Source organism: Triplophysa rosa, linkage group LG20 (assembly GCF_024868665.1).
Source record: "Triplophysa rosa linkage group LG20, Trosa_1v2, whole genome shotgun sequence".
Lineage (NCBI taxonomy): Eukaryota > Metazoa > Chordata > Actinopteri > Cypriniformes > Nemacheilidae > Triplophysa > Triplophysa rosa.
In genome coordinates, this window is record NC_079909.1 from 2,599,249 (window position 1) to 2,617,384 (window position 18,136).

The 18,136-nt window shown below is 42.1% G+C and overlaps 1 protein-coding gene across 2 annotated transcripts in view; it reads right to left on the reverse strand.

The window, feature by feature from the left end:
* The window catches only part of phactr3b (phosphatase and actin regulator 3b), a 72,965-nt gene extending 55,698 nt beyond the window's left edge, over nt 1-17,267 (reverse strand). The window contains exon 1 of one of the 2 annotated variants that reach the window (XM_057361709.1): nt 16,995-17,267. In XM_057361709.1, the coding sequence (XP_057217692.1) occupies nt 16,995-17,100 (106 nt within the window). In that variant the 5' untranslated portion in view covers nt 17,101-17,267. The remainder of the gene's footprint in view (nt 1-16,994) is intronic. The other variant, XM_057361711.1, reaches the window with a different exon arrangement.
* Nucleotides 17,268-18,136: the final 869 nt, after the last annotated feature.

The window sequence follows — 18,136 nt, forward strand, 5'->3', positions numbered from 1 at the left end:
GCCGGGAACTTCATTTCTCTGAATCTTCTTAATCAGTTGGGCTTCCCGCGCCTAAGGAACGAGAGAACCATGTTTGTGCAAGACATCCTAGGAAAACCGCTGGGCCGAGGTCGGATCACACACCATTCCCCACCCATCACCCTTCACATCTCTCCCAGGCATACGGAGAAGATCTCCTTCTGGGTACTGGAGGGGTCCACCTCCGATATCGTTCTGGGACGACCCTGGCTAATGGAATGTCAACCTATCGTGGACTGGCGCACTGGCATCATATCCGGATGGGCGGGTCGCACCGTCAACACCAGGGTCCCGATCAAGGAGGAACCTCTCCTAAAACCGGTACTACCCATCCTAGCCACTACCGTCGAGAGTCCTGAGGTCCTCAACTCCGGGGAGGTTCCCGTAGATTATCGGTCGTTCCAAGACGTCTTCTCCAAGCTGAGGGCTACGGAGCTGCCTCCTCACCGGCCATGGGACTGCGCCATTGAGCTGCTGCCTGGGGCCACAATGCCCAAAGGAAAGATATATTCTTTGTCCATCCCGGAGCAGAAGGCCATGGAGGAGTATATCGAGGAGGCATTACGACAAGGTTTCATCCGACCGTCTGTCTCCCCTGCCGCGTCAAGCTTCTTCTTCGTAGGGAAAAAGGATGGAGGTCTTCGTCCCTGCATAGACTAGCGGGATCTCAATCGTCATACCAAGCGCTTCGCCTATCCTCTTCCCCTGATACCTGCCGCCCTGGAACAGTTACGCCATGCCACACTGTTCACCAAGCTGGATCTAAGAAGCGCCTACAACCTGATTCGGATTCACCCAGGTGACGAATGGAAGACGGCCTTTGTGACTCCCACCGGTCATTACGAATATAAGGTCATGCCCTTCGGCCTGGTGAACGCCCCAGCAGTGTTCCAGAGCTTCATGAATGAGATCTTCCGGGACCTGCTGGGGAAATTCGTTATAATTTACCTCGACGATATTCTTATTTACTCCCGCTCTCGACCCGCTCACGTTACCCATGTCTCCATCGTCCTCCAACGCCTACGCCAACATAAGCTATACCTGAAACTCGAGAAATGCCAGTTCCACCAATCCACCATACAATTTCTGGGTTATATCATCTCTTTCAACCAAGTTACCATGGATCAGGGGAAGGTGGAGGCGGTCCAGAACTGGTCACAACCCCATACGGTGAGGGAGTTGCAGCGGTTTTTAGGATTTGATAATTTCTACCGACGCTTCATCGCTGGATTCAGCTCTATTGCAGCTCACCTCACCGCCATGACTGGAAAAGGCTCGAAATCCCTGTCCTGGAATCCCGAAGCTCTCAAAGCTTTTGACCAGATGAAGCAAGCCTTCTGTACTGCTCCTACCCTACGTCTACCCGATCCAGACCTGCCTTTTCTCGTGGAAGTGGATGCCTCTTCGACCGGGGTAGGAGAGGTGCTCTCTCAGCGGCAGGGGAAGCCTCCTAGACTTCATCCATGTGCCTACTTCTCCCGCAAGCTATCCCCGGCGGAGTTAAACTACGACATCGGGAATAAAGAGCTCCTAGCCATCAAACTGGCTCTGGAAGAATGGCGACACTGGCTGGAGGGCGCGAACTAGTACCTCAAAGAGGCCCGGAGGCTGAATTCTCGTCAGGCCCGTTGGGCACTCTTCTTCTCACGGTTCGACTTCAAAGTGACTTACCGAACTGGATCGCAAAATGGCAAAGCTGATGCTCTCTCCAGACAACACTACGTCACCCCAGATTTAACCGAACCTGAACCAGTGCTTCCTCCAGCCCTGTTCGTCTGCCCCATCCAGTGGGCCCTCGACCGGGACATCGCTGAACTCCAACAACCTACTCCGCCGGGAGGTCCCGAGGGTAGGATCTTTGTGCCATCCGAGCTCCGCACTACCCTCGTGGACTCTGCTCATTCTGTTCCGGGATCAGGACACCCAGGCAGGCAGCGCACCCTCTCGCTCATCTCCGCCCGATACTGGTGGCCTGGGATGACTCAGGACATCGCCCGATTCGTCAAAGGATACTCAGTCTGCGCCATAGCAAAGACACCACGTCGCCTGCCGGAGGGAAAACTACTCCCATTGCCCATAACCCAACGACCGTGGTCTCACCTCGCAGTGGACTTTATCACCGACCTGCCCCTGTCTGACACATTCACCTGTATCCTGGTGGCAGTGGATAGGTTCTCCAAGGCATGCAAGTTGATTCCCCTCACTCCCCACTGCACTAGAGACGGCTGAGGCCCTGTTTACCAATGTGTTTCGCAATTACGGGCTTCCTGAAGACGTTGTGTCAGACAGGGGTCCCCAATTCATCTCCCGGGTCTGGAAGGCCTTCTTAGGAATACTGAACATCTCGGTGAGCTTGACCTCCGGATATCACCCTCAGGCGAACGGCCAGGCTGAGCGGAAGATACAGGACATCGGGAGGTACCTGAGATCATACTGCCATACTCACCAACACAGCTGGCACCGTTTCCTACCCTGGGCAGAGTACGCCCAAAACTCCCTTCGACAGACCTCAACCGGTCTCACCCCGTTTCAGTATATCCTAGGATATCAACCTCCTCTGTTCCCCTGGTCTGTAGAACCCTCATCGGTGCCAGCTGTCGATCACTGGTTTCGGGAGAGCGAGAGGGTCTGGGACTCAGCTCACCACCACCTCCAGCAGGCTATCCGCAGGCAGAAGCTCCATGCGGACGCCCGAAGATCCCAAAACCCCCAGTATGCTCCAGGACAACGGGTCTGGTTGTCCACAAGGGACTTACGCCTGCGACAACCCTGCCGGAAGCTGAGTCCCAAATACATCGGACCATTCCTCATCACTCGACAGATCAATCCCGTCACCTTCCGCCTCCAGCTGCCCAAACACTACCGGATCTCCCCCTCCTTTCACGTTTCCCTTCTCAAACCCTTTATTACTCCTGTTTCTGTTTCCTCTACAGACCCTGCTGTAACAACAGATCTGCCTCCTCCTCCACCACCTCTGGACGCCGCCCAACAGATCTTCAGGGTAGAGGAGATCATGGACTCCAGGAGACGGGGAGGTCACCTCGAGTACCTAATCAACTGGGAGGGCTACGGACCTGAAGAACAATCCTGGGTACCACGGATTGACATTCTAGACCAAGCACTCCTACGAGAGTTCCACCAAACCCATCCTGAACGTCCGGGTCCTCGACTTCGAGGTCGACCCCGTCACCCTGGTAGGTCCGCTGGAGCGGACCATGGAGGAGGGGGTACTGTAACGGTTTCAGCACCACCGGCCACGCCCCCCATGTCGTCACCGCCAGCTCGCTTCACCCGTTCCCTCTCCCCAGAGTTTTTAAATCAATTTCCCAGCATGCACCACACACCCACCATTTTTGATTAGTCCACACCTGCATCACATCATCAGGACTCTATTTAAGTTTGCACCTTTTTGTTCTTCCTTGTTCAGTCTTGTTGTCTTCAAAGCAATTCTCAACCCCGATAAGTACACCTACCTGTTTTTGAAAGACTTACCTGTTTTTGGATATTTACCTGTTTTTGGATATTTACCTGTTTTTGGATATTTGCCTGTTTTTGGATATTTGCCTGTTTTTGGATACTTACCTGTTTTGGGATACTTACCTGTTTTGGGATACATACCTGTTTTGGGATACATACCTGTTTTGGGATACATACCTGTTTTGGGATACATACCTGTTTTGGGATACTTACCTGTTTTTGGATACTTACCTGTTTTTGGATAAGTACCTGTTTTTGGATACTTACCTGTTTTTTGAAATAAACTCCTTTTTCTTATCTACCTCCGTGGTGTGCTCTCCGTCTACCAGAACCCTGACATCAGTAAATTTGAGTAAAATCACAGGCTTCACTTATCCCGTGCGAATATGCGCTACATGATCACAGACAATCTCTGCAATTATTACAAATGACCAGAGGTCTCGAGATAATACTACTGTAATCCCGTGCGAATAGGGCTTTAGTTTCACTTACCGCATGCAGTTCATGTCCGGCATCTTTTAGCACTGGGACCGCTCCATCTATCAGTTTCAAACCATCTCCAAATCCAGCGTTATATCTACCGTTTATATAACATCCATCACAGAAATGCCTTGAACAAACAGACACACCTAAACTTCACTATCGCAAGAGTAACGAGCTGCAGTGCAGACCATCTTGACGCAGCGCAGATAATCTTGATGGTAAGCAGGTCTCGCTCGCTCGCTTCCGTGCTTTTGGCCAATAAAAGGAATAGGATCTTTGACGAAAGACTCCGAAATAATTTGGAATGCTGGGGGAGTGTATCGAGTACAGAAATACTACGTCAATCGTCCAACTCGTTTTTTAACAAGTTGACCATGCATGAGAAGCCAGCACGTTTAACAGTGTAAAGAAGTCAGAATGCATGACATAGCATGATAGCTTCGCTTTAAGGGTTTAAAAAATGTACATTAGAAAGGCACCAAAAAGAAGTCAGACCATTTAGAGGGCGCTATTACCCTGGCCTGAACTTTTCACAACAGTTTACATTCATCCCAAAACTGACTACAAAATCCAAATAGGCATGTACGCAACTTTGTGGCAGAAAAAAATCTTAAAAAACAAACACTAAATGAGCAAGCCCACATGAGATCTGTGAAGAACTGTACAGAAACCCCACAGGATTTCAGCAGAATTATTCACACAGATCTGGACTGATTGTTTAAAGGAAATTGAGCTGTCCTGTAAAGTGCCGGGTATACTTGACTTTCCGTGTCCGTGTCCGCACAGCTTCTTGAGCATACTCAAGCGCGGATAAGCGCGAAGAGACGAGTTCGACACATGCGCAGTACATCACCGAGTGGACTCGGCTGATTCAACATTTTTTCGCACATGCGCTCTTATACATGCCGCGTGCATCCCATTTTTGGAGACCACGCAGATGGGGTGTGCGGACGACCGCAGGGGCGCGCGGACGGACGGACTATACTTTTGCCTTAACAGACACACTAGACTAGTGAAGTGCATACAGCGTGGTTACTGTTCTCTTTGAAGAGCTCATTCTTCACATGCTCTGAATTAATCACTTCCCCATATATTCACCAGAATCATACAATGGCTTAATATAGCCGTCTTATTAATTAAACATGAATACAAATGATTCAGACTGTAGGGTGATATTCTTATCTTTATTCCAACTCGAACCAACAGTCCTAAAATTAGTGGATCATTTCAAGACAGAACTATGGGTAAAGAGTGGGGAAATCTTTTTTGTTTTGACTGAAAATGATCGAATGGGTTCCTGAGGATTATAGGAGATAGCTAATCTAGATCACGACATCCTGGAGCAACACGGTCAGCATGGAAAACTCCATAACTTTAAACTTTACTCATTAAGACACTTCAAATGTGGATATACTGGTCTCACATCAGTATACAGTAAAAGAAAAATGTTGGCTGTCCATACCAAAGTCACCACCACAATGTTGTTGCTGGAGTAATACTATGTGGATTCTAGGGTGCTCTACTTTTATTTATTTATTTAAACCAGGAAGGTCCCATTGAGATACAATATATCTTCTACCAGGGAGTCCTAGTTGCCGGGACATTGATAGATAAGTGCTATGGTTTAAAAAAAAGAAGAATGATATAAAATGATGCAGCACTCTGGAATACTTGATTCTGATTGGCTAGTCGCACCATTCCAAGGTCTCTTATTCCCCAATTGTGCTTTTCACTGCAGATTGGTAGGATCTATAAAAAGTTAGGGATGCACCGAAACGAAAATTCTTGGCCGAAGCCGAACATGATGTGAAACACTTGGCCGAAGGACGAATAATACCGACCACCGAACATGGTTTTTTGTATTTCTTCTATTTATTAAGCCATTTTTTTTCACTATTGCACAAACTGAATAGTCAAAATGTGCTTTTCATAATTTGTCTTGTTTTTCAATACAATACAATACAACTTAATATAAAATTGAGCAAAACAAAGTAAATTCAAACAAAAAATTGAGCCCTCTCCCTTCATGAATAGCCTATATTAATTATAACTGACTGCTAAAAGAATGTAATGTAAGTTACTCTGTACCCCTACAACAAAACACTTCATTAAAAAGTGTCATTCCACATTAGGCCTATAAGCTAAAAACACGAATAAACTAAAACTGTTGGATTATTATAGGCTACATTGCAAAATGATTTGAGAAAAAAAACATCCAATGCAAGCAATTCTGACTGATGCTGACTGACAACCATGTCAGTTCACGTCTCTCCTCCAAACTCCGCCCACAAAAGCTGACTGTTCTCTCAGAAGGTGCACTCGTGGCCGGGATGCACAGAACATACTTTGACAAGTTGTTTAGTACAGGGAACTGTGTGCACGCGACCACTGTATGATGTCAAAGGACGTCGCGAGCGGCGGGGCTACTGTCAGACAGCCCGCCTCCGTCTGAAGTAAAGTTACCGACCGGTAAAGACACTTTCATTCGGAAATTTACTTCCATGCGGCAAGTCCCGTGCTGTGTCTTTCTCTGACACTTTAAAATGCTCCACACGCACACACATGTTGGGTTTCCATGTTTTATGGGGACATTCCACAGACGCAATGGTTTTTATACTGTACAAACTGTATATCATATTCCCTACCCCTAACCCTAACAATCACACACAACTGTCTGCTCTTTTAGATTTTCAAAAAAGTTAATTTTGTATGATTTATAAGCTTGTTTCCTCATGGGGACAAAAAAATGTCCCCACAAGGACAAGGATTTTGGATATTGCCATCTTTGTGGGGACATTTTGTCCCCATACCGTAGGGTTTACCCTTCCCACGCGCATGCACACACATACACGCACTGCCAAAATGTTTGCGGCAGTAATAAAGCGCACGCGTGTGTGTCTCTCTCTCTCTCTCTCGCTCTCTCTCTCTCTCTCTCGCTCTCTCTCTCTCTCTCTCTCTCTCTCTCTCTCTCTCTCTCTCTGCGCTAGTTGCTGCTTGATCGTATCACGAGTCATGTTCGGTAAAATTTATTCGGCCACTTCACACATTCGGCCGAACACCGAACTTGCGTTTTTTGCTATATTCGGCCGAACATTTTCGGTGGCCGAACATTCATAAAAGTGGGCATTTCAGTTAGAAATGAAATTCAGAGTTGATTGACAGTTGAAGGGGAGGGGTTAACGAATGAGCTACCCAATTTGTCATGTGGACATTTTTAAAACGGTTCAATAAAAATTCTATGCATGTAATAATCAAAGAAAATATAAATCTGTGAAACAATGTATGATACAAATTATGTGCGGTTAGTTTGCAACTGTGTGGGGCCATTAGAGCCATCAGAAAGTCACAAATGTTTGTTTCTGCAACCTGCAATTGTTAAGTGAAAGTGACCTATTAGTCAGATATGGTGACCCATAGCCGAAATGTGACCTCTGCATTTAACCCATCCAGAGAGTAGTGAACACACGCACAGCAAGTGGTGAACACATGTACACCCGGAGCAGTGGGCAGCTATCACTGCAGCGCCCGGGTAGCAAGTAGGGATAAGGTGCCTTGCTCAAGGGCACCTCAGTCGTTACCTGCTGGCCCTGGGAATCGAACCGGCAACCTTCTGGTCACGAGTCCGACTCTCTAACCATTAGGCATTAGGCACATTGAGTCCGAAATATGCGTCAGAAATTTCTGCACGTTAAAAAATAAATACGACCTCATGTTGTGTCAATCACATTTACACACTGCCTCCGATATTTTCGTCCGTCATAAAAAAATTCGGACCGGGTTCAATTTTCTGCATTTTCGCATCCGTAGCAAGCATTTTGAGTGGCCTTTTATAACAATTCAGAGACACCGTACAAAGGAGAGGCAAATACGAAAAAACGCATACGAAAATTTCAGACTGTATGTGCAAAGACCTTAAAGAATAACCCGATAAGCAGAAGCAATTGCCATGCCTTATTAAACACCATTAACTAGAGAGACCATCAAAACAGTTACCTCAGGTATTCCAGTTAGCTGAGTTTAACCACTATACTGTATCTCCATTTATGTCTAGACGTGTGCTGAATAGAACAGCATATACAGAAATCATTACAATATGAGCCTGTTCAGAGAATCCATTACGTGTGAGGCAAGTGAATTACAGCTCATGGACTGCACAAAGTGTTGCTCCACCAACCTGAGAGAACAGAGGATGAGTCAGGCTCCACATTCAGTCGAGTACATAACAGAAATACAACTGAAGACCCTTCAACGGCTTGTTGGTGCCCACCACAGTGTGGAAGAAGGGCTCTAAATATTCACCTCTACAGTCAGCGGTGCTGAATGTTTAAGAGAACTAACAGTGCGGCGAACAGGTCAATGATCAGTCAGTGTGGGCTGTGCAGAAGAAAACCTTTTCTGATTCAGGATTTTTACATGTTTCGCAGTAAAAACCATCATAAGCCAACGAAAATTAACTTGATTAAATTAAGAGAATATGTATTCAATTAGGTTTGTTTTCTTACCCCATTAGCAAATCGTTTAGTCTAGTTTTAAACATAAACTTCACTCATCACATCATCAGATTTAAGCTTGAATATACTAAATATTACAATTACATACTGTGTTTGGCTTAAGGTGAAAACCGACTTCTCCATTAAATATATCTTTAGAAACCTTATTGTCTTTCACCTCATATTTTACTGTCTGCCTTCACTGTTCTATATCATTAAAAGCCTAGAAATAAAATACTCTTTATTGAAAACATTTTCGCAGTCCTCTTCAAGCTCAATGGAAAAACACAGTCTGTAATGTTTAAGCATTCTGCATTGCATCTAGGGCTGTAGCTATAGATTTATTTAGTAATCAAGTATTTTACTGATTTTCCATCGATTAATCTGGTATTCGGATAATAAGTAGGCTTTTTTATTAAAGAGCAATACTAAATATACAAGAGAAGATAAGACAGGTCTCTTAAAGGCGCAGTTCTTGAAAATCAGCGGCCACTAGCGTTGTAATATAGTTTTGCAACGAATCTCTGAGTCATTTGCCCACCCCTCCCTTTCGAATTACGACGGTGGCCGCAACAGTAAAAAAATATGTCGTCTACTGAGACAGCGGATAGCAGTGATACAAGCAGGTAAGGCAATATATTAACGTAATTAATCATTTAACATGTATTCTATTGCAAAAGTTACTGTTACAATTCTATAATTAGATATATTTCTTGCGTGCTATCTAATACACGCTGAGAGTAGTGAAGTAACTAAAGTTAGCTAATCGTAAATAGCAACGCTGTTCAAAGCGTTTGATCTGACAGCGACATAGGCAGTTAGGTGTAAGTTAGTAGACGTTTGTCTCCTCCTTTGTAACGTCAGGAACAACCGGAGTATGTACCGCAGGGACGGAAAAACATTATTATTCGGAGGTTATATGGCCATTTGTATAAAATGCTAACGTTAAGGTCAGTTTATGGTTTTGCGTAGGACCTACGCCGTAACCTACGGCGTAGCCTACGCAGAGCCGCGTACCCTGTGCATACCCTACGCCGTAGCCTGACGCGCACCTCTCCAAAAATGTAACAACGCGGACCCTACGCGGACCGCAAGCGCTGTGATTGGTCGGTTTGGCAGCATCGTACTTCCTTCTACGCATTTCCGGCATCTTCTTCTCTGGTGTCTTCTTCCGGCAAGTTCAGAGTCCACAAAAGAACAACATGGTGAGCATCGACATCGACCAAGTTACTGAGCGTCTAATTGAAGAGGTTCGGAAATACACGCATCTGTATGACTCCTCTTCAGCGGACTATAAAGACTGTCAGATGGCGGCGAATTCTTGGAGAGAGATTTCCTCTAACGTCGGTTTGGCTTCCATTGTCGTTTGCAAACACTAGCATACACACACACAAAACATCGGCGAAGAAGAGCAAACCCATGAAAACACAAAGAGCCAACTAGCGTTTCGGCGGTGTAATTGCAGTATGACGCATACTCTCAATGCAGAACCATAAATGTTCACGACGGCGTCGTCTACGTACGTAGGCTACGCCGTATGTTACGGCGTAGGTCCTACGCAGAACCATAAACTGACCTTTACCGTTTCAACAAAACAGTTGTTTGGTAAACATTGAAAAAGTGGAAACATTGAAAATGTTGAATTATCTTACCAGTCTAGCAGAAAACAGGCAACTTCAGCGTCGCCTTGAAAACATTTGTCTTTCAACAGTGCCTTCCATCTGGTAATAGATGCACCGATGTTTATCCTGGATTTCTGCCGGCGTTTGTCTCTAATTCGTCTGGCAGCATCACGTTTGCGCTTCTTTGACGACGGAGATTCACGCTCTGTCGGCTCTTGTGCACAATACGCATGGTCCTCCATTTTATCAAAACTTCTAAGACAGAACAATCAATTGCTTCAGCTAGACGACGACTACTCCTCCTCCTCTCCGTACTACGACTTACTACTTTGTGCGTAACTCAGTGATGACGCAAGCTGCGTCTAAAAAAACACACGAAGAAGACCAACATATAAGAAACGCGCTCTGTAGAGCTGTTTGTCCGTTAGAGCTTACTGTACAAAACATGGCTGCGCAACATAACAAATTCCATGTAGATAGGCCCGCTCCCTATGTAGATACAACTGGTTTATTCTAAGGTAATAAAAACATAACTTTTCATTACGTAAGGTTTTTATACACATCTAAAGACACAGTTTTGTATGTTATATTGCATTTCTGTTCATAGATCATACAAAACATCCCGCACTCTATCTTTAAAATGAACAACTAATTTGTTTCCTTTTTAGAAAAATTAACATATTTATTGCTGAAATTGCATACATTCATATCTGTGAAAACTAAACCCATTTAGTACATTCCATTGCCATATTACATTCAAAATGCAATATAGGCCTAATACAAATGTATAAATATGAAACATTAATAAAAATAGAAAGAATAATTTCAAAGGTAAACAACTAACTTCAGCTTATGCATGATGCATCTAGTTTATCTAAATTAGTTTTAGTTTCTTTTTTTACTATTAAAAAGTAATATATTTGTCCACATAAAAATACCGAGTTACACGGACTTTTATTTTGGCAGGTCGTCGAAAGACGCTTATTTTTTAGTGTGTTAGCTTCACTCAGTAAAATGTTCTGAAATAAACTCTCAGAGCAACTCTGGAGATGAAGTTCATGTCCTCATAAAGCGCAGACGCAGACAGATTCATGAGCATCACGCGTGTAGCACGTTAAACTGTGCAGTTCATTCACTCAGACACGCAGAACAGACAGATGAAATGTGTAAATAACAGGATTCGGCATCCACTAGTCAGAATCTAGTTTTATGGACTCAATGCAGGCGGAAAACAAGTTTCACTCGCAAAATAGACTAAAACTAAGTAAAATAGCAGTTCGCCATTTCAATAAGCTATCACTTATTTATCAGCATGAGAAATACGTGTGAGCGTGTGAACAGACTAAAATGCCTGTCTCGCGGTGAATGTGTGAGACTTGAGAGCTCTGTAACATGAATAGAGTTTAGCGGGCTGTGCGTCAGTAATAACGGTCCGTGGGGAAACGCAGTGCTCCGTGTGTACTGTAGTTAAATGGAATAAACAAGGCTTCGAGACAACAATAATTGCCTCGATGATTTTTTGTATTCGAATAACTCGAGTTACTCGAGGAATCGTTTCAGCCCTAGTTGCATCTTTTTCTGTTTGGTTCATTCATGTCTGTAACGTTACAGCTGATGCTCTGTCTAGTTAGGTAACTCCATACATGTCCTCTACATGTTTTTTTCAGAATGAGGTTTTTTGGCAGTGTTGCCAACTTTTGCAAGACAAATAAGCAACTGCAGCTCCAAAAACAAGCCCAAACAAGCCCAACATTATTCATGATCATCAATGTAATTTATTATCAATTATTTATTATTAATGAACGAGCCTGGGTCATTTTAAACTGACACTACCCTGTTTGAAAAACACAAACATAAATTATTTTACAAAAATTAATTGCAAATCTCTGATGTGAGCAGTATAGGCCTGGAGAGATGGAAAAAGGAGAAGATATAATGACCACTTAACGTAGCTGTAACAGCCACACATTTATAATAAAGTAAAACTGAACTATATGCATTTGATTTATACTTTTTAAAATTATATTCTGCATTGATCAATACATTTATTTAATACATTAAAATGTTTGATGTTTACCTTATAGCCTAATAAATAGGGTCATCCCTCCCTACCCCTTTGCTGCACCGTGATCAGATCTGAACGTTTCGTTCATTTTCAGATTTCATTCTAATCGTGACAGATGTAATACATTTAGTTTAGTTGGTAGAAAAAAGGAGGCGGTGTGTTTGAGGACAAATTACGCTATTCACACGTGCTTAGGCTTGAATAACGCTGTGTAGCCAAACGCGCAGATCTACACTTTTAACATGTTTAATGATGTACCCGGTTATAAAATGCTTTTTATCTTTAAGTGAATATTTCATCTGTTTAGTATATTTACCTCCGATTACCCAAAGAGCGCCGATGATTACGTGAAGAGACCACTGTAACATTCTTGGCTTCTCTATGTTGTTTTACGTGCTTAGACCGTTTGACCAATCGGCGCGTGACATCATAGTACCGCGAGAGTGATTCGACAGTAGACGTCTCTGTATGCTTTCAAATAGCTCTCGCAGTATTGTGATGTTATGCTCTGCCGCATGTAGTACAAAAAGCCTACCTTCGAGCAGACAGTGTTAATGGATTGAACAAAACAGCGACCATAGATGTAAAGAAACAAAGTTGCTTGTCAGGTTCAGAACAAGCAACCATATTTTTTAAAATAAGCCCAAAAACTCGCAACCCGCAACAAGTGATTTTTTAACACGACTTGACAGAAAAAGAAGCCCAAGGTCGCGTATTATAAGCGGACTTGGCAACTATGGTTTTTGGCTCTGTTTCTTAAGTACAGGCTCAAGAGGAGAGATCAAAGCTGCGNCGCAGAGGTGTAAAGAGTACCTGAAAACCATACTTAAGTAAAAGTACAGATACCTTGCAGTGAAAATTACTCCATTACAAGTTACAAGTCACCAATTTCAAAACGACTTGAGTAAAAGTCTTCGAGTATCTGATTTGAACAGTACTTGAGTATTTTACTCTACTGAATGTAGGCTCAAAGCAGCACTAGTCCTCAACACTTAAGAGACATGTCAGTGGAAAAACTAGAAACAGTCGATTTCGTGAGGAGAGCAATCGCATTTATTTTCTTAAATCATAATAAGACTGAACACCTCAAAATTGCAACAAATCATGGCCGACATCATAACCTACTGTACGTCTATTACAAACACCCAAGTCTCATTTAAGCTCAACTGCTCATAAGTAAACCAAACTCCTTCAAAAAGGTCTCTTCAATATAACGGATAAATAAAGTAATGTTAAGTAAAATCAAAAAGTCAAAGCCTTTTTGCACTGGACATGCTGGTTTGGGCCTCATGGCCAGCTGCAGTCATGTCCTCATTTCACATACACTGTTAGCCCTTACCTGCCATTTCTACAGTAATATACTGTATTGGCAACACTGTTGCCTGCTAGTTACTGTAGGTGTTTTACAGTAAACTACTGCAATGGCGTGAAGAACTTTAGATATTAACGCACTTAAGTCACACAGTCTTAGATGAACACGTGTAAATAACAGATGAACACAATAAATCTGTCAAGATTTCACCAGAGGAGAATTAAACACAAACATCAATAACATCTTCACATATTACAGACACCACTTTCACTTTATTTCTGTCATCTGTGTAAGATCTTATTGAGATTGAACTCGAGTTCATAGTGGTTCAATTGTGTTTTAAGTCACCATTATGGCGATCAGTGTTTGCTTTGGTTGGACTCTTTGACTTTCTTGTAGCTTTAAAATGTACACTTATACAATAACACTGAAAGGGACTTTACAGGAACCGCAACTTTATGTTTGCTTAGTAACTGAAGATACATCTGAAAGAATTCAATCATTAAATAATAATAATATAGCATTTAAGATTTATTAAGATATGTTTGGTAAAGTGATCACATGTTATAATGGAAAGATCTCTGTCAGAAAATCTTTCTTTGCAATTGAGACACAGTTAGACACTTGACATACAAACCTCATCAATGGTGACAAACAATCATGAATGAGTTTTGTACTATGTACCCAGCATGCATTGCAGCATGAAGCTGTTCAGTTGATTGTCACCATTGTTGAGATTCATATGTGGATTGTTCATTTCTCTGTGTCCGACTCATTCTATAGGTTAATATTTTGTCTATATAGTGTGAGAGCACTTTTGAAAATTGAAATACTATACATTCTTTTTACTGGTTTACATCACTTCATGGCAATAGTCCCACCATATGGTCAAATTTTGAGCAAACATGTTTAGAGCACATTTAGGAAGAGTTAGTTTTAAAAATAAGAGCTTTTGTAGATGTGTGACCTACAGTAACTAGCTGGCAACAGTGTTGCCAATATATTACTGTAGAAATAGCGGGTAAGGGCTAACCTGTGTAAACCGCCAGCGATTGACATCTACCTGATACTGCACTCATATTCATATAAAGAAGCCATGTTGACAAGTTTTTGTAAGTTAGGGCAAAATCCACAAGATTGTAGTACCTTCATTACCCTGTAAATCGGCATATTAATTATAAGATAGGTGTCATGCAAAATGTAATGTGTAACTGCATTAGTCATTACAAATGTAGTGGAGTAAAGAGTACATATACTTGTTCAAAAATGTAGTTAAGTAGAGAGTAAAAGTTGCTAATATCTTTAATACTCAGTACAACTACAAAGTAGCCAAAAAGATACTTAAGTAAAGTAACTAAGTACAGTTCTCACAGAGTAGCTACATCCACAAGCTGCGGTGGGTGTGCTGCGGAGATGAAAGGGTTCCGTCTCACCGGCAAAACACAAGAGAAAGGCCTAGTCAATGACAGTCAGTGCTGTGACGCATCATCTTATGCAGAATGCAGTTCATATTTAGACCTGCTCTCATTGTATGTGTCTTCTGGGGAAGAAATCTCCTTGAACCTTTGCAAACTGCATGCACTGTACCGTCCACAATTTCTGATTTCACAGGATGTTTTCAGACGGTGAGAACATGTAAGTGTACCAAGAGATAAACTGCTGGCAGGGTCTCAAAGAGAAGACCAGCAAAACGGTGCTGACAAGTGATGCTCTCAGCATCTCAACTAACAGGGGTCATTTAAACGGTTACCTATGCACCGTGTGTCGTTTTTAACAAGTTAGTAAGGTTATAATATTATTTATTATTTTAATGCGATTTACAATGCATTCTACACTTTAACACGTACAAGCCAGCCAATTACAACTTTTCAGATTGAAAAAGTACTTTTATTAGGATTTTGTTTGCAATCCAGCAGCCTATAGCCATCATTCTCTTTCATTTACACTACTATAGCAAATATACATTTCTTGTCGACAAGAGGACATAAATAACTTTAGACTTTGCTTTGTGCACTTCAGAACAGTGAAGTATGCAGTACATTAGACCACTTCACGTCAAAGTTTCTACCAGTCATGCCTCAGTTAGTTTAGCGAAGTAAGTCAAAACATTTTGTGTCATTGGTACATTATCGGGACAGTGCCATCATCTCTGAATCCAAGGACAAATGTTCACCAGCTGTCTGTGTACAAACAAAGAGCTTTTAACACATTTCAATCTCTTATTCCACATTAGCTTTCCAGGGTGAGAGAGTTTCCACTAATAATTACTGTAATCTGCTTTACTCGCATGGAAAATAACACCAAAGTAAATGACTGTTTTGACAAAGTCAGCAGCTCTAACTATTGGTAATTCACGATTACAATCATACACTGTAAAAAATATGTAGAAATTACACTATTACTGGCAGCCAGTAGCTTACTGTAGATTTAAATTTGTGTAATTTACTGGCAACATTTGCTCAAAGATAAATGAACATTAAACATTAACAAGTCTTTATCTTTACAGAAAAAAAACAATAAAATAAGAGCATCGTGCAAAGCATTCTGGGAACCAAAATTAGAAAAAAAACAGAAAAAGGATGATGAAGATCTCTGGTTCCCAGAATGCTTTGCATGAGGCTGTTATTTTATAGTTTTTTTTTGTAAAGATAAAGACTTGTTCATGTTTAATTTGAATTCGTCTTTGAACAAACTGTTGCCAATAAATTAGATAAATATAAATCTAAAGTAAGTTTTTGGCAACTAGCTGCATAACTACAGCAAAAACTTTTATAGTGTAACTAAGTATGGCTTCATATACCTGTGCATTAGAGTAAATAGTTAAACTAAGTCGACTTTCACAAGCTCAACGTGCAATGAAATATATTAGCATTTAACAATTAAAGCTGAGAAACAAACTGACTGCCTTTGTGATGGACACAACGAGTCGTGTTTTTTAGAAGTTGAAGTAATGATGCTCATCCCTCGTCTTCTAGATGAATCGCAGTCTATTACTCAATAAAAATAAGGTCAGTGTAAAACAGAGATGCATATTAGCACTATGTGCTGCTGGGCACGTTCAGAAAACACTGTCTGTCTTTGAGCACGTCGGAAACTGTGCACCCTCAGTGCGTTTCATGTCAGACATTTCATGTTTTTGCTGGAATTAAGTCATCATGCTGGACATGCTGCTTTTCAAAATGCGCGTCTCATAGCATTCATCAGTCACGGGGAAGCCCAGCGCGTCACAGCAGCACCAACACTTAACACATTTTCCATAACGAAACGATAAAGGCATGTCTCACCGATGCATTTCATATTCCTCCACCGTCAACATCATCAGCGACATATGTGTTGCATTTCTAACGGCTGTTTTACAGGTCTTTTACAATATATTTTATTTTTAGAATAACAGAGGCTGTTGCGCGTATCCATACCGCAGTCTATCCCTAAACGTTGTCATACGGTAAAAATCGCACTTAAATACAGTATGGCGTTGATTTTACAATGATTTCCCCTAAACATATGGAAATAAGAGTGTCACTCACCTGTGCTGTTCGTATAAATGACAAGAGTGTCGGTGAGGATGCTCGGGTCACTTTGAGATCTTCCTCTATGCACAATGCAATCCTCTAAACCATCCGATGCGGCCATGGAGATGAGAGGACAGAATATAAAACACCGATCTGCCTGTTAAAATATATGAGCGGAGTCCGTACGGCAGCGATGGGTGTAATTCAGCTGGACAGATACAGCCGCACTGGAGGAGGAGAACCCGGGTGCGCGTGTGTGAGCGCGCGAGCGTGTTGATGGAAAGCCCACACTGAGGTCCATCAAATGAAAAGGGTAGATTATCTCAAGTATCTGGTGTAATAAAACGTATTGATCGCAGTGGTGTGGTCTGGTTTGTCTTTTTTGACATGCACATTACACACATTGAACATTAGCCTATGTGTTTATTAACCTCGTGGTTTTCTATTAGGTGTCGATACTATAACGGGGGAGATTTTTTTCCTCTGGTGGGCACAAGACTGGGGCCATAATTAATACAGAGGGGATAATCTTATGTTGCGTATACTACAAAAGCCACCACTTGGGGGCTCTAGTGAGCTTTAACCATTAGGGGTAATATTTATATTTATGTTGCCACCACCTTTGGCCGGTAGGTCCGGGATAAGCATTAAATATGCAGACAAAGATCAAATATACTAGAAAAGATTACTTTATTAACATCAATAGCCAACAAGAGCTTTAGAGTTGCACGGTGTACCGGTAACATCGCGATGCCAAGTTTCACAATACTGGCCGTTGTGAACGAATCACTGACTCTACCTACTGGCCGTTTCAGTTTCACATTTAAAAGCAAGCCTAATATTTCCCTTCATATAATACTGTATACATTTAATTTGTTGCACATTTTAATTAGTTCCCACGTGAAAAATGCTCTAGTGTACTTGTATTTACTATAGGCCTATAAACTCTACTAAAATTCCTAGACACTAGTTTTTTTAATCATGCCAAAGAAATTCTTACAGTACCTGCTACAATTAATACTACAAAATGTTTACTGTGGTAATACTATAACATATTACAGGGTAAAACAATTTACTATAGTACATAAAAATGTTTTTATCTAGGTATGTGTATTTAAGAAATTTAGATTTTTTTGTGTAGATTTTAATTATGAACA